General features: G+C 47.3%; 1 protein-coding gene across 1 annotated transcript in view; it reads left to right on the top strand.

Moving 5' to 3' along the window:
• Nucleotides 1-17,282, top strand: part of LOC123358862 (kelch-like protein 40) — a 35,993-nt gene extending 18,711 nt beyond the window's left edge. Inside the window, exons 3-7 of the mRNA XM_045001017.1 lie at nucleotides 6,738-6,818; nucleotides 7,224-7,302; nucleotides 13,127-13,354; nucleotides 16,837-17,124; nucleotides 17,174-17,282. Of these exons, the coding sequence (XP_044856952.1) occupies nucleotides 6,758-6,818; nucleotides 7,224-7,302; nucleotides 13,127-13,354; nucleotides 16,837-17,124; nucleotides 17,174-17,282 (765 nt within the window). The 5' untranslated portion in view covers nucleotides 6,738-6,757. The remainder of the gene's footprint in view (nucleotides 1-6,737; nucleotides 6,819-7,223; nucleotides 7,303-13,126; nucleotides 13,355-16,836; nucleotides 17,125-17,173) is intronic.
• Nucleotides 17,283-17,780: the final 498 nt, after the last annotated feature.

Below are 17,780 nucleotides of genomic sequence, written 5' to 3'. Positions count from 1 at the left end.
CATGTGGGTGACCCTCCCTGGCTCCGTTCCCCCTGCCTGTGGGGTGCACGGGAAGCCCCCGGGCTTGGTTGCTGTGACGAAGTGGGGGGTTTTCTTGGGGTTTCTGTGTTTTCCAGTGGTTTGCATGCACAGGGGGTGGGACTCAATGTCCCTGGATGTTACTGGTTTAACGAGGTGAGGGGAGAGGGAGTTTGTTGTTACAGAGGACGGGAGAGGGACTCGGGACCCCAGCTCAGGAGACACAACCGGTTCTGGCCAGTGGGAGGACAAAGGGCTGCAGAGAGAGGACCCCGTGACCTGGCCAGCTGGTTCCAGCCAGAGGAGAGCTGGGAGGAGAGGAGACCCAGGCCTGCCTGTTTACGACCCTGTTTACTGGAGAGAAGACAATGGACAGAGGGGGCTTGAGGCCGGGGATATCAGAGGCCCAGCTGGGAAGCAGGGGGGCTCTGGGCTGGAGAGGGGAAGCAGGCAGAGCCCACCTGGATGCAGGGAGACTGGGATGTGCTGTTATTGTGGGAGGCCAGGCCTGAGGCCCTGAGGGTTTCCTGTGCTGTGTTCAACTCTCAATAAACCCTCCTGTTTTATGCTGGCTGAGAGTCACTCCGGTCTAGAGAACAGGGGGCAACATCCCCTTCGGGGGTGAAGAGGCCCAGGGGGTCCAGAGCACGTGGACTCCCTGAGGGGCCCACGGCAGAGACAGACGTGCTAAGGCTCAGAGAGGTGCGGCTCCAGGAGGTGGAGGGGCCTGACCCCGAGAGAGAGTGGACCCCCGAGAAGGGCCGCACGGGGCCATGAGTGGGCACGATCTGTGAGTCCAGGACAGTTGCCCCTGCCTGAGGGGCACATGGGAAATCCCCCGGCTCGGTTGCCCCTGCCTCAAGGGTGCGCGGGTGACTGTCCCTGGCTCAGTTCCCCCGGCCTGAGGGGAGCGCAGGCAACCCCCTGGCTCAGTTCCCCCTGCCTGAGGGGCTCACAGGCGACCCTCTGGATGACCCCCCTGGCTCGGTTCCCCCTGCCTGGAGGAAGCGCAGGTGACCCCACTGGCTCAGTTCCCCCTGCCTGGGGGAAGCGCAGGCGACCCTCTGGGTGACCTGCCGGCTCGGTTCCCCCGGCCTGAGGGGAGCGCCGGTGAAAGTCCTGCCCCTGTCTCTGTTCCCCCGCCTGAGGTGCATGTGGGTGACCCTTGCCCAGTTCCCAGCTCTGTTCCCCCTGCCTGAGGGGGGGGAGGGCGACCCCCTCCCCCGCTCTGGCTCTTTCCCCCCTGCCTGAGGGAGTGCAAGTGATCCCGCCCCTGGCTCTGGAGTGTGCGCGTCCCTCCCCCAGCCCTGTTCCCGGTGCCTGAGGGGCATGTGGGTGACCCCCCCAACCCCGGCTCTGTTCCCCCTGCCTCAGAGGCGCACGGGCGACCCTTGCCCCCGCTCCCGGCTCAGTTCCCCTTGCATGTGGGGTGCGTGTGGGTGAACCCCTTCGTCCCTGGCACTGTTCCTCCTGCTGAGAGGCACGCAGGTGACCCTCCCCTGCCCCCGGCTCTGTTCCCCCTGCTTTACTTAGAATTATTTAATGAAGAAGCTGCTTCTTTGTAAAGCCAAAGAGGTGAGCGAGAGAGGCCCTAGAATGCTAAGGATTCTTGTGACAAATCCTTTCATAACCACGGGCTAGAGAATCTCAGGGACTAATTTCTCCTCTCTTTGAGCTAGTTACTGAATGGCAGAGCTTTTTGAGCCATGAGCAGCCTTGATTTGGCCTTCCATGTCAGAGAGTCTCCTAGCTCCACACAGGCGCACAGTCGAAGTGTCGCCTTTTCTCTTTCTTTGTTGTGTTTCAGAGAACAGTACTGCCATCCCAAACCGTCATCACTTATGAGTCTCACCCCACAAAAATCATGACATTAGCTTAATAATTAATCCAGGGCTGCATCCCAGCCCCCCAGCCCCATCCTGCCCCCAGCCCATGGCTCTCCAGGCTTCAGCCCACATTGCCTGACCACAGAGCGACCAGGCCCATGTTACTCTGAGCCCCAAGTATTTCTTGGCCCCGAACACAGGCCTCCAGCCCCCCTGTGGGGAGGGCAGGCCGCTCCCAGCCATGCATAGCATGAGCACAGGCCCCGACTGGCCCCGTCTGCTCTGGGTGCTGCTGCTCTACCCAGCTGTGGGCATGCACATATCGCAGCCTGCAGCTGTGGCAAGAGGCAAAGGTCGTAGCTGCAGATGCGTCAAGCTAGCAGACCTTCCCATGCGAGGTGCTTTCCAGGTACGCACCCGGCGCCCCCTCAGCTCTTTAATGTTCCGAACTGCAGCAGGTCTGTGCGGGGGCTCTGCCACGGGAGGGGGGGGGGAAGGAAAGGCTGGCTTCTCCCCCAAGGCCAGTGGGACCCCCATCCTCCCATCCCAGGCACAGACAGACACCTCCTGTGCAGCACTTGGGGGCTGAGGCTGGGAGCTGGGATTCCTGGTCTTATCAGAATACAGACCCTTTGGCCCCTACAGTCCCAAACCTTGTTCCTTAAGTCACTGTAGTAGAGAGAGAGCCTGGAGCACTGGGCCTGGTGCAAGATCTGAGGCCTGAACGAGAGGCTGTAAACCAAAGTCAGGCCATGTATTAAAGCAGCTGCTCACAAGTTCACCGTCCAGTATGTGAACTTGGCAAAGTTGTTGCTAGTGTACTAGGCACTAGATATTTACATAAATATATTCCAGCAAGGACAGATACATCCCTCTCTAGTACAAGATAAGCTGGTTTGACAAAATAATGAATAGGGATTGTCACTGACTCACAGGACCCGTGCTCCCTTGGCTCTGTACAGACCCTGGGAGTAACCAGTGACAGCCCTCCTCGAGGGTTGCACTCAGTCTCTGGGGTTAGGCCCTCTGGCTCTATTGCCTCCTGGGACTGCATCTCAGCCTTCAGCATGCCTCTCTCTCTGTTAGCCCCTCCAGGAGTCCACCCACTCTGGACCTCTGGGGTCTCCACACCCAGAGGGAGCAATGCAACCCCGATCTCTAGACTGCAGTGACTCTCAGCCAGCGTAAAAACAGAAGGGTTTATTGTGTATCCACAATGTATGTTACCATTCCTGATGTTTGATTTGTGTCCATTTATTCTTTTACGTTGAGACTGTTCGGTTTGGCCAATGTACATGGCAGAGGGGCATTGCTGGCACATGATGGCATATATCACATTTGTAGATGTGCAGGTGAATGAGCCCCTGTTGGTGTAGCTGATATGGTTGGGTCCTCTGATGGTGTTGCTAGAGTAGGGTGAAGCTCTGTTTAAATCTCTTCCAGCTTTCCATATTTCCAGAGAGTTGCAGCTCTAGTGGAGCTACCAGCTGCTCCATTTTTCCTCTCCGGTTATTTTTTTAAATAACTATTATTCTTGGTACCATCTGGTGTTCAGTGATCAGTCAGTGCCTAAGGTGCTTGGAAGAGATCCCCTTTATTCAGTGACACAGTTCCAACTGCCTCTGCTTCACATAACATGGGCTTCTGCAGAACATCTACAGAATTCCTGTCTGGGAAGTGGAGCCACTTAAAGGTACATTCCCAGTACCACACACAGTGCTGGAGGCAGTGAGGTGGACTGTACCTATGCTAGAGAACTTCAATATTCAGAGCTGGTGCTGATTCCACACAGTATCTAGGGGCTTTCTCCTCACGCAAATAACTTTCCTGATCTCTGCGCAGATGTTCATCCTGGCAAACAGCTGTCAGGTGTCTGGTACCTGATGTCCTGCAAAGTCTGAGAGGAGCTACTGGTCATACCTCACCCAGGACGTATACACTCTTCACCCTTCTCAGTCTCGAACTTCTCCCAGGGACTCCTTCCATCCCCATGGAATTTCCCCCCTTTGTTCTCATCCAGCCTGCCTCCCAGGAAGCCACCTTCACAATGACTGACTCCCCAGTACATCTCAGTGGGTGTTGCTTCCCTTCTGATCAGGAACACCCTCTCTGTCCCATGAACTGCAGTACTTATTTCTCCACTTCCTGGCCCACTATAGCAGCTTCTTCAGTCTCCTCCCCTCTGATGGGCCCACCTCCAGTGTATCTGCATTCTCTTCAACCTTCCCCTAGTGCGGACACACTCCCAGTCTAATATATGCAAAACAGACATAGACTCCTCCCAACCTGACCAATCTGTGCATAGTATGCAAATGAGGCTGAAGATGGTGATCTCATAATGCTAAACATTTTATAAATCAGTTTACATTTTCATAACATTTTTTAAAGATTAATGGACAAGTGACTGATGCAGGAGGAGGGGGAGCAGCTCCCCATGGCCCTGAGTAGTGTCCAAGCTGGGTATGAACTAGCATGATTCATAGATTTGTAGATTTTACAGCCAGAAGGGACTGTTAGATCATCTAGGGGTAGGCAACCTATGGCACGCATGCCAAAGGCAGCACGCGAGCTGATTTTCAGTGGCACTCACTCACACACCAGTCCGGGGGGCTCAGCATTTTAATTTAATTTTAAATGAAGCTTCTTAAACATTTTAAAAACCTTATTTACTTTACGTACAACAATAGTTTAGTTATATATTATAGACTTATAGAACGAGACCTTCTAAAAATGTTAATGTATTACTGGCATGTGAAACCTTAAATTAGAGTGAATAAATGAAGACTCGGCACACCACTTCTGAAAGGTTGCCGACCCCTGATCTAGTCTGACCTCCTGTATAGTACAGGCTGCAGAAGTTCACCCAGTTACCCCTGTGTTGAGCCCAATAACTTGTGCTTGAGTAAAGCATATCTTCACTAGGAGGGTGGTGAAGCACTGGAATGTGTTACCTAGGGATGGGGTGGAATCTCCTTCCTTAGAGGTTTTTAAGGTCAGTCTTGATAAAGCCCTGCCTGGGATGATTTAGTTGGGGATTGGTCCTACTTTGAGCAGGGGGTTGGACTAGATGACCTCCTGAGGTCCCTTCCAACCCTGATATTCTATGATTCCAAGGCAGTCTATTCCTGCCTAGGAAGATATGCTTTACTCAAGCAGAAATCCTACTGTTGTCCTATATTGTCCTACTGTTCCTAACTGTAAGAACAGCAGGACAGTGGAACAGATGCCTAAGGAGGTTGTGGAAGTGCCTTCATTGGAGGTTTTCAAAAGGAGGCTGGATAGCCACCTATCTTGGATGTTTTAGACACAACAAAGCCTACATCTTGTCAGGGGGTTAGACTAGATGACCCTTGTGGTCCCTTCTAACTCTATGGTTCGATGATTCTAGAAAAGACACCCAATCTTGATGTGAAGATATCAAGAGAGGGAAAATCCATCAGTTCCCTTGGTAGCTTGCTCCAACCTCACTGTTAGAATTTTGTGACATGAGTATATAGTGTGGCATGGAATATGGGGAGCAGGATGGTGTATGTGGCGCAGGCACATGTTGTTGGCTTGTGTAGGATGGGCTACCAAGAAGATAGACAAGTCAGGTAGGTGTGTCTGAGGGAAATGGAAGGTTTTGTGTTTGTGTGATGGGGCTATTGCTCTCGGCTGCAATTTCACCCCCAAAGATGGTCCCAGTTTCAACAGAGTGATGTCCTGCAGGCCTTGGTTAACTTTTTTTTGTGATCCAAAATGAGGGACATCATAATAATTCATGCAGGAAACAAAATGCTCTGGGGTTCCTTCCCTTAATGTAAACAATTCTGTCTCTAACCCTAGTCTCACGATTCCTTCTTTCTGATGTAAAGAATTTACCACAATACAAGTCAAGTATCAGAGGGGTAGCCATGTTAGTCTGGATCTGTAAAAGCAGCGAAGAGTCCTGTGGCACCTTATAGACTAACAGACGTTTTGCAGCATGAGCTTTCGTGGGTGAATACCCACTTCGTCGGATGCAACCAACGAAGTGGGTATTCACCCATGAAAGCTCATGCTCCAAAACGTCTGTTAGTCTATAAGGTGCCACAGGACTCTTCGCTGCTTTTACACAATACAAGTGAGAAGACACACCATTTGTGTGGAACATGGGGAACTTGCAAACTTTGTCAGTGAAATGGGTGACATTTCTCAAAATCGTAGGCTGTTATGAGGTATGAATATAAAGGGGATGCATCTAATCAAATGGCTTTGAAGAGGGGATCTGTTTGAAGTGGTGGCTGTGGTGGAGTGGGGAAACCTGGAATCATGGTAGAAACAAGCGTATTTGTTCAGTGTCCTACCAGTCTCTTTCCCATGCTCCTCAAGGAGGGTGTTCTCTTCAGGAGTGATGTTAAAGCCACAAACATAGGAAATTAAGGGCAGATAAAGAAGTTCACACAACTCTGGAATGAGCACATCCCTCCCTCTCCAACCAGCCTAAGAGAAACATTAACAGACTCCGTAGGGAACTGTATCCAACTTGTCTCAGCTAGAGTGAGGGTCCATGCAGTGCATGGGGAGGGCTGGTGACTCAGAGAATAAATATATGCATCTGGGAAAAGGAAAGGGGGCAGGATTTCTGCAATGCCCCAGGAAGTTCAGAGTCCACCTTCTCCTCCATTCCTAACCTGCCTTTACTGAGCCCAGATACAGCAGTAATCTCTGAGTGGGGAATGAGGGGGGAGGGGAGTTGGCCATTGCTGCTCCATAACCAAACTACAACATGTGTGGGGACCAGAAAATGAAATTTCTGCCATCCCTCTACCATGATTTTATATACCAGAGTTTTAGTATTTAGTCATGTGTGTGTGTGCACACACTCTGTTGAGAAGCTAGTTCTCTTTTCAGTCAGGATTTCCTTCTCTACAGCATTCTTCATTCTGCCTATCATGAGTTCCAGTCAAAAAGGGGAGAAACAGGAGCTGCCAAAGTCACTGGAGCTAAGCAAAGGTAGGTTTGCTGATCCTCATGTGTATGTGTAATCTTCTGGGCCAGCCTGTGGGAGCCTCCAGAGAAGGTGAATGCCTAGGGCTGTCTCTGCCGTCCAGAAAATGGCAGAGATGGAAACAACTTTAGTTTTTGAAGTAAACTTAGTACTGGTTAAAGGCGAAAGGGGAGTTAACTCTCCATCACCCTTTTGGTGCTCGCCTTCATTGCAGAGACATAAGCCACCAAACAGTCATCAAGTGATCACATCCTTTACTCTCCTTCTGCAGCCATCCCATCATCCATACAGATTTCCAGAGATTAGATAGATAGATATTCTCTTTAGAATGAGCTCTCACTTCTTTCCTTCAAGAAGTTTTCTTGTGGTGTATAACAGCAGCCTTGGCATTGTCTTCCCAACTCATACAGGTCTAAAGCAGCTGTACCAGCACCAGTTGCTCTGTGATGCCACGTTAGTGTGTGAAGGAAGGAAATTCTCCTGCCATAGGTGGGTTTCTGTTTATCTATCTGCTGTCCTCAGCTTATGCTGGAGAGCAGAGCTCTATAGTCTGTGTTATCAAGGGAGCAACAAAGGCTGCTGAGATGAGAGGATAAAGCAAACTGACATAGGAAAATCCTACATAGCAATGAAATACCAAATGAAAATTGTATCACCCTCTCTTGGCCTTAAGACCCTACATCACTTCATACATCTCTTTCAATTACTGGCTTTTCTCCCAAACAAGTAAACTTCCACCCAGTTTTACAACCATCTTTTCCCAAGTTATAAGCAGGAGATCTGATATTGCATAATTTTGCATGGAAAATACTTTGCAAAGGAAGATATTAGTTAGAGATGACTTTAAGAGATGGGGTTAGAACAGGGGTAGGCAACCTAAGGCATGGGTGCCGAAGGCGGCACACGAGCTGATTTTCAGTGGCACTCACACTGCCTGGGTCCTGGCCACTGGTCTGAGGGGCTCTGCATTTTAATTTAATTTTAAATGAAGTTCTTAAACATTTTAAAAACTTTATTTACTTTACATACAACAATAGTTTAGTTATATATTATAGACTTATAGAAAGAGACCTTCTAAAAACGTTAAAATGTATGACTGGCACACAAAACCTTAAATTAGAGTGAATAAATGAAGACTTGGCACACCACTTCTGAAAAGTTGCTGACCCCTGGGTTAGCATATCAGCACTGATCACAGCAATGATACAGGCTGCTCCATCTTCCCCATCACAGCTGTTGGGATCCTCCCATTGCCAACACGGAGATGCTTGGAGGAAGTGTGACCGGCCTCTTATGAATGAGCCTTGCTCATACCATGGTGATAGGCACCTGGACAATATGGGCAGCTTGAATAGACAGATCTAAGGCTGCCCCTCACAGGGAGGAGACCAGCACCCTGGGGAAGAACATAAGTAACTTCAAGGTCTTCAACCAGGAGAATCTCCTATGCAGGGATATTGCCCTTTGCTAGATACACTAGCTTTATTGCCCCTTTACGCTTCCAAGTCTTGTCACTGCTGTGAGACCCTTCTCCTCTGCAGTCTAGAACAGCTTCCTTCTATGTCTCTACAGAATGTAATAGGACTGTAGCCAACAGGATTAAAGCTATGGGACGCGTCCTAATCTGTCGTAAATTGGCACCACTGAGAGGTGGAGTTATGATAATTTATACTGACTGAGGATCTGTCACCGAATAGGATTCTCTACAAATTACTCTAAAAATCGCTAGGATTTAATAGAAAATTAGCCCTTGCCTGTACATTTTTGGAACCATCCTACACAATGTAGCAGGCATACAATTATCTATTAAATTCTTTAGAATAGTTCAGAGCTGCTATAGGAAGCTGAACATCCTCTGTAAAATTCCACAGGAGGTGTCATCAGCATTCCATCCTCTTTCCAAATTCTACTGAAAGCCCCCCCTTGGTCAATTGATTTCTCTCTCTCCCTCTGTTGTTATTTCTATATCTACTCAGCTAGGGATTTAGCTATGAAAGGTACTATGGAACATGAATGTGTATTATCAGATACTAAGTACCCATATCCATATGGTAAATGATATTTCCACATTTGCAGCCTGTGAAACTCAATCTGCTGTAGTTTTCTGCTCTGAAAAGTTGCAGTTACCTTGCAAATCCTGAGCACCAGGTTTCTGCCCCAGGCAATGTCCAGTGTGCACACTACTACAAGTGACATCACAACTACTGATTTAGCTGCATTAAAGTAAGGAGTTCGTCTATAGGGCTATTGTTTCCAGTGCTCAGTCATTCTTTGAAATCCTCAGCATACTGATTTCATATCCAAGAGAATAGAAAATTTAATAAAGAAAGAAAATTAAAAGCTCTATATTGTGCTGCAGTGATGAACGGTAGTGTGATCTCCCTTGCAGAGAAAGAGGGCATAAGATTACCCGTGGGCTGAAGAGTCCCTTTCTGTGCCTACTTGTCCTTAGCAGTCAAACATATGGGATCTTTTCTTTGTGGCATAACAGGCATTACTGCTTGGAGTTTAGAGCGCATGGCTCCTTTAAAACCTTGCCCTGAGGCCCTGAGAGGAAGTGCTGGTGTGTGTGCTTGTAGCTCCAGATGAGGAGGCCCACACATAACAATGCAGCGAAAGCCATCCGTAGTGTGGGAGGGACAGAGCATCCAGCCAGGGATGTCCCAGGACAGGAGCCCGGAGGAGCACCATGCCAGGAAGGAATCATCTGAAAAGGACAAACCGGACCTGACTCAGTATCACTGTTTCCCAGAGCCGTATGGGGCTGTGAATACTTGGGTTTATGACCTTGCACTGGGAATAAGGATGGAATGGGGAGGTTGTCATAGTCAGTGGGTTTGCAGAGAGCGGCAGAAGATGGGCATCAGAGGGGTTTGTTGGGGAAAATTTACTGGCACTGAAGATGACCAGAAGCACTAAGATTTACTGCTGAACTGTAACTCTGCCCAGCACTCCTGAACTGTAGGTCTAGCCACAGTGTTCAGCATCCATCCTTTTGTATAAATAGTGGTATCCCCCAGGTGTCTATACTGGGACCAGTGCTATTCAACATATTCATAAACGATCTGGAAAAAAGGGTAAACAGTGAGGTGGCAATATTTGCAGATGATACAAAACTACTCAAGATAGCTAAGTCCCAGGCAGACTGCGAAGAGCTACAAAAGGATCTCACAAAACTGGGTGAGTGGGCAATAAAATGGCAGATGAAATTCATTGTTGATAAATGCAAAGTAATGCACATTGGAAAACATCATCCCAACTATACATACAAAATTATGGGGTCTAGTTAGCTGTTACCACTCCAGAAAGAGATCTTGGAGTCATAGTTCTCTGGAAACATCCACTTAATGTGCAGCGGCAGTCAAAAAAGCCAACAGAATGTTGGGAATCATTAGGACAGGGATAGATGATAAGACAGAAAATATCATATTGCCTCTATATAAATCCATGATACGCCCACATCTTGAATTCTGAGTGCAGATGTTGTCGCCCCATCTCAAAAAAGATTTATTGGAATTGGAAAAGGTTCAGAAAAGGGCAACAAAAATGATTATGGTATAGAATGGAATTAGGGTGTGGAACTGGAATAAATTGCCTAGGGAGGTTGTGTAATCTTTAAGAACAGGTTAGACAAACACCTGTCAGGGATGGTCTAGATAATACTTAGTCCTGCCATGAGTGCAGGGGACTGGACTAGATGACCTCTCGAGTTCCCTTCCATTCCTATGATTCTATGATCTGGAAAAGGGATGACCAGTGAGGTGGCAAATTTTGCAGATGATGCAAAATTACTGAAGATAAGTCCAAAGCTGACTGTAAAGAATTACAAAGGGACTGGGTGACAAAATGGCAGATGAAATTCAATGTTGATAAACGCACAGTAATGCACGTTGGAAAACATCAGCCCAACTATACATACAAAATGATATGGACTGAATTATCTGTTACTTGTCAAGAAAGAGATCTTGGAGTCATTGTGGATAGTTCTCTGAATACACCTACTCAATGTGCAGTGGCAATCAAAAAAGCTAACCAGAATGTTAGGAATCATTAGGAAAGGGATAGGTAATAAAACAGAAAATACCATAATGTCACTACATAAATCCTTGGTGCGCCCAAACCTTGAATACTGGTGCATTTCTGGTCACCCAATCTGAAAAAAAGATATATTAGAATTGGAAAAGACACAGAGAAGGGGGATGGAACAGCTTCCATAAGATGTGAGATTAAAAAGACTTGGACTGTTTAGTTTAGAAAAGAGATGACTTGATAGAAGTCTAAAAAATCATGAATGGTGTGGAGAATGTGAATAAGGAAGTTTTATTTATCCCTTTAAATAACAGAAGAACTTGGGGTCACCTGATAAAATTAATAGACAGCGTGTTTAAACAAACAAAAGGAAATACTTCTTCACAAAACACATGGTCTATCAGAAACTTGTTGCCATGGGATGTTATGAAGGCCAAAAGTATAATTTGGTTCAAAATTGATATTGAACTTCATGAAATTGAACTTTGTGGAGGAGATAGATCCATCAACAAGGACAAGTGCAGATCAACAAGGACAAGTGCAGAGTCCTGCACTTAGGACGGAAGAATCCCATGCACTGCTACAGACTAGGGACCGAATGGCTAGGAAGCAGTTCTGCAGAAAAGGACCTAGGGGTTACAGTGAGAAGCTGGATATGAGTCAACAGTGTGCCTTTGTTGCCAAGAAGGCTAACGGCATTTTGGGCTGTATAAGTAGTTGCCAGCATTGCCAGCAGATCGAGGGACATGATCATTCCCCTCTATTCAACATTGGTGAGGCCTCATCTGAAGTACTGTGTCCAGTTTTGGGCCTCACACTACAAGAAGGATGTGGAAAAATTGTAAAGAGTCCAGCGGAGGGCAACAAAAATGATTAGGGGGCTGGAGCACATGACTTATGAGGAGAGGCTGAGGGAACTGTGATTGTTTAGTCTGTAGAAGAAAAGAACGAGGGGGGATTTGATAGCTGCTTTCAACTACCTGAAAGAAGGTTCCAAAGAGGATGGATCTAGACTGTTCTCAGTGGTACCAGATGGCAGAACAAGGTGTAATGGTCTCAAGTTGCAGTGGGGGAGGTTTAGGCTGGATATTAGGAAAAAATTTTTCACTAGTAGGGTGGTGAAGCACTGGAATGGGTTACCTGGGGAGGCGGTGGAATCTCCTTCCTTAGAGATTTTTAAGGTCAGTCTTGACAAAGCCCTGGCTGGGATGATTTAGTTGGGAACTGGTCCTGCTCTGAGCAGGGGTTTGGACTAGATGACCTCCTGAGGTCCCTTCCAGTCCTGATATTCTATGATTCTATGATCAATGGACATTAATTAGCCAAGACTGTCAGGGACACAACTCCATGCTCCAGGTGTCCCTATACCCCCAACTGCCAGAAGCATCTGGCACTAGCCACTCTCAGTGACAGTAAACTGGGCTAAGTGAACCATTGATCTGGCTCAGTATGGACATTCTTATGTTCTAAAGGAAGATCAGACCGCAGAGAATCACCAACACAATTTCCTGCAACTCCTAGGTTGTTCCTTTTGGACATTTCCAGTGCATTTGATTTTGCAGGATGTTCTGCGTTTCATGTGAATTGACCTCCCTTGTTGTACAGTGCTGCCAAGAAGGGTAATATTTCACAAGTAGGAAAGAGACTGACTCTTTGATCAGGGAGTGTGTATGGAATGGTGTTTTGGGCTGGAAATCATAGGGTCTAATCTTACTTTTTCCACTCACTGTTGTTTATATTTTTGTGGACTTACTTTTGATCATGGCCCCATACCCATCAATCCTAGTAGAGAGGCAAGGTTATTCTCTCCATGGTTCTGGCAGAATTAAGAATAGATACCAGGTCTCTACTGTAACAGACCTTCTGACTATGAAGATGCCAATTCTATGTACCTGTCTGTAACCACTACTTTAATCACTAGACAATACTTTGCTCCTAAAGTCAGGGAAATAATGTAGGGACTCTGATACCCAGTATTCTACTGGTGTCTAGAAAATAGTTTTTTAGCTCCTTGTCAAAATGTATGTTCTGACCTACCCTCAGCAGCTGGTCTACATCTTAGCTAATAGTTCACATTTTAGCTTAAGTGGTAGAGCTCTGTGCTTGGGATTTAAAGATCCTGGGTTCAAATCTTGCTTGCTGAATATTCCCAACTTTATGATTACACATAATAGATGTTTTTCCAGTTTTTGTTTTAAAAAGGAGTTATTTAATGTACACAGTGAGAAACACCCGTAAACACAGGTTTTATTGTTTGGAACTTTTGTTTCCTCTCTTCCTGCAGAGTACTGCTAGCAGCTGTCAGTCCTTACTTTAAGGATATTTTCACAAGCTCCTGCAAAGAATCCCAGGGTGGAGAAGTTGTGCTGCAGGATATGGCTCCTTCCATCCTCCAAAGCATATTAAAATATATCTACACAGAAGAGCTATCACTTAGTCTAGAGACAGCCCCAGATCTGTTTGCAGCAGCCAGCAAGCTACAGATCCTCCCCCTAGTGGAGATCTGCTGCAGGTAACATGAAAGGACCTGTGGTCTTAGGAGTGTGCTTTAGAATGAAATAAATGTGTGTATGTGTGTGTTAATTGTATATTAAGATGCAGGTAAAAACAAGCATCAATACAATTAATTTAAAACTCAGCTCATCACACTCGGGGTGGTTTAGACTATTTGTAACATGATCCAAGAAACTTTCACAGGGTAAAATGCCTGTTCAAATTCAGCCCTGGGCAATTGTGATGAAATGTCATAACTATGTAAATAGCGATTCTGAATAAAATGAGCTGTGGGTGTCAGCCTGATTTTCAAGGGAAAGATGATGAAATCACCATAATGATAATACTTTCCTCTTATATACAGCCTTTCATCAGGCGATCTCAAAGTTAGCAGTCTCAGCAGACTTGGATGACTTGGATACCTATAGACCAGTTAGCCTGACTTCTATCCTTTGCAAGTCACCAAGCTGTAGAGTCAGTCTCACCTAACGTCGCTCTCTGGCCCAATGAATCTTTCATGATTTAATCCAAAGTGGAACAGCTTCAACAAAAGAGATTGAGGGCGTCTCACATTAGCACTTGCCTGAGATCTTTGGAAGACCTGGTTCAAACCCTTTCTCCCCTCAGACAGAGGGGGGACTGAACCCTGGCCTAAGTGAGTGCTCTGACCACCGGGTTATAAGTTGGGCACTACCTGCTCCTCCAGCCAGATTTTGCCTGGGACCCCAGCCTCTGAGCATGCCTGCCAGATCAGGCCCTGCAAGCACTATCGCTGCTCCTCTGCTTGCCAGTCCCCGGTTTGTGGATCACCCTGTGGCTTAGCAGGGAGATTGGCTTCCGGACACTGAGAGTGAGACAGCAGTGCACATGTCCAGAGGCAGAAACTTCGGTGTCATGGGAACTTTTACAGCAAAAATTTAGGGATCAAGAGAGTTTAGGTGCCTATGGGCTTAGGCAGTAGCCAAGCCAGGGTTTTGAGGACATCAGTGGAGCCTAAAACTGGACAAGTCTACACTTAAATCTCTGCATTGGCACAGCTGCACTGATGTAGATGCACGGCTGTAGTGCTTTAATGAAGACGCTCTATACCGATGGGCGAGAGCCCTCCCATCAGCATGGTTAATCCACCTCTGCTAGAGGTGGTAGCTATGTTGATGGGAGAAGCTCTGCTGATCTGGCAGGCATGCTCAGAGGCTGGGGTCCCATGCAAAATCGAGGGAGGGGGTGAGTTGGTATCATAGGCACCAACTTCTCCTGGCACCCCTCTGCCCCAACTCCACCCCTGCCCCACCCTGATTCCAACCCCTTCTCCAAAGTCCCTGCCCCAACTCCTCCCCCTCCCTGCCCCTACTGGACTCCTTCCCCAAATCCCCACCCCAGCCCCGTCTCTTCCCAGGAGCGCACCGCATTCCTGCTTCTCCCCCTCCCTCCCACAGCTTGTTATGCCGCAAAACAGCTGTTTCACAGCGGCAAGCGCTGGGAGAAGTGGGGTTGTGGCGCGCTCAGGGGAGGCGGCAGAGAAGAAGTGAGCTGGGGCGGGGCACTTGACTGCCAGTGGGTGCAGAGCACCCACCAATTTTTCCCCGTGGGTGCTCCAGGGCTGGAGCACTCATGAGTCGGTGCCTATGGTTGGTGTAACTTATGTCACTCAGGGTGTGGATTTTTCAATAATATAATAATATGGGTCTGTAGAGTGAACCAGAGCTTAGGTACCTAAACCCCAGAGTACCTAAGTACCTTTGTAGATCTAGACCTCAATCTAGTTTATCCAGAAGCGGATTGAGAGGTGACTTGATTCCAGTCTAGAAGTACCCACACAACAAAATATCAGATAATTGAAGGCTCTTTAATGTGGCAAATCTAGTGCCTGAAAGTTGAAGTCAGCAAAGTTGAAACAGGAAATACTATGCAAATGTTTAACAGTGAGAGTAATTAAGCATTGGCAGAATTTAGCAAGGGATTTGGTGACTTTCCCAGAGACTTTAAATGGAGATTGGACATCTTTCAAAAAGACCCACTCTATTCCAACCAGCAGTTAGAGGCTTGATGCCGGAATCACTGGGTGAAATTCTATGACCTGTACTATGCAGGAGGTCAGACTAAACCAGAGTTTCTCAAACTGTTGGAAAGCTGAGTCCTCCCCCTGCTCCCTTTGGGAAAATGAAACCATCATGCCTCTCTGCAACTCTGACCTATTGTGTTACAGGTAGGTCAACCGAATTTTAATTAAACGAAATGAAATTGTATTTTAAAATGTCTCAAATGTTATTGCCCTGTTCCTGCTCCCTGGCCTCGTGTCTGACACAAAACTGAGCAGTCCCACAGATTGTGCAGAGCTTCACAATCTGATTCTTCTTCACCTTTCTCAGTTGCTTTGATGAGCAATGAACTAGTTAACAATGTTGACATTAAAGTATCATCGTTGACACATGAATTAACTGCCAGTGAAATGGAAGTGGTGGCTCACACCTGCAGAGGACATTATAACTCGGGTATCAGTTACACATGCCTGGGTCATGTTTTGAAAGTTGTCTTCATAACCATAACATCAACTTTTTTTTAAAAAAAAGTGAAGTTGACACTGGAGAGTGAGTAAGGGGCTTGTTCCCATCCCTAGCTAGTCCTCCACGGGTGCCCCCCATTTTGGGACACACAAGAGTACTTGATTACACTGGCCCTTTCTGTCCTTAAAAATCGATGCAATCTAAGTAGGCGAGGTTCTAACAGGCCATGAAGACATCCCTGTCACCCCCCAAATGTGGTCTAAGTGTGCAAGAGTTTGTGGTGAGAGGAGTTTGTGTGGGGGCCAGCATGGGGTCTTTGTGTACTTGTGCTTTTGAGCTGCCATTCTGGAGCCTTTCGCCTGAAAGAAATTCACGAACTCAGTTACAGCTGAATAGCCATAAAAGCAAGGTTGCCACCCTAATGTTGGGGTGTCAAACTCAGGAGAAGGTTTTCTCATGTAGTTTGCTTGTAAATTGTGTCTTGTGGCCCCCTCAAGTGGCTAGTCTACATAGAGGGTAACACCTATTACTAATATTGTCATGCTCAGGGTCTAAGTGGTCACCCTATTTGGGGTTGGGAAGGAATTTCCTCCCAGGTCAGGTTGGGAGAGACCCTGGGGGTTTTTTCACCTTCCTCTTTAGCATGGGGTACGGGTCCCTTGAAGGTTTAAACTAGTGCAAATGGTGAATTCTCTCTAACTTGACGTCTTTAAACCATGATTTGAGCAACTCAGCCAGAGGGTTAGGGGTCTATTAGAGGAGTGGGTGGGCGAGGTTCTGTGGCCTGCAATGTGCAAGAGGTCAGATTAGATGACCATGATGGTCCTTCTGACCTTAAAGTCTATGAGCTAATGGAGGTCCTCCTCTTTAAACTCAAGTAGGAGAAGTCTGTTCTTTGGTGCTGAGGTCTCTGGGTTCAAACCCTGCTGACAACCTGTCCTGGGGTGATAACAATCGCTGATGCATTCCCAGTGATTATTTCCTTTGTTCCTCCCAGGTTTCTTTTGAAGACCATTTCCATACAGAACTGCATTGGGCTGTACAGACTGGCTCAGGCTTACAACCACCAAGCTCTCCTTTATGCTACCATGCAGCTCATCACCCTAAACTTTGGAAGGTTCTGTGAGGATGACGACTTCTTGAGTCTGGACGTCAGCAGTTTAATCACCATCCTGTCTTCAGATGGCCTTGCAGTTGCTTCTGAGTTAGAAGTGTACCAGGCTGTGCGTCGCTGGATACAGTTTCAACCCACCACAGGCCGCTCCCTCCTCAATGAGCTGATGAGGTGTGTCCGGCTGCCCCTCCTGACAGATAGAGAGCTTGTGGAGGTGCAGCTGGATTCAGAACGGTATGGGGATGTTCAGCTTCACTGGAAGCAGTTGGACAGTGAAGAGAGGTTGCTCGAGAGCGGGGGACTCAGACAGGGCATGTCTGATGAACTGATAGTGTGTGTAGATTCACAGATGTGGGAGGACCAAGAGCTGGAGAATGAAGATTTTCTGATGGGCTCTTACGATCCTCATGCAGAAAAGTGGGAAAAGCTTCCAGGCTTGAAATCTTTGACACATCCAGCCTGTGTGGCGCTTGGAGACAAGCTCTATGTATCTGGAGGCATCTGCAGGAATTCTTATTCAGATGCTTTGTATGAGTTCAACTCTTTTAAAGGCCAGTGGACACAGCTCCCTTCAATGTCCGTGCCCCGTGCTACACATGGATTCCTAATCTGTAACCAGAGGCTGTATGCTATGGGAGGCTGGCGTGGGTTTCATGAGTTCCTCAATTCTGCAGAATGCTTTGACATAGCAGAGCAGATATGGACTCCCATATCTAGGATGCCTTTTGCTCTGAGCCGTTCTGCCTCCGTAGTGCTCAAGAAGAAACTATACTTACTAGGGGGAGCAACAGGCCTGACTGGCTCTTGGCAATTTCATAGAGGGCTTC

This window comes from Mauremys mutica, unplaced genomic scaffold (assembly GCF_020497125.1).
Source record: "Mauremys mutica isolate MM-2020 ecotype Southern unplaced genomic scaffold, ASM2049712v1 Super-Scaffold_100098, whole genome shotgun sequence".
Taxonomy (NCBI): domain Eukaryota; kingdom Metazoa; phylum Chordata; order Testudines; family Geoemydidae; genus Mauremys; species Mauremys mutica.
Note: the sequence above shows the minus strand (reverse complement) of the source record. Positions and strands in the feature narration are given on the sequence as shown.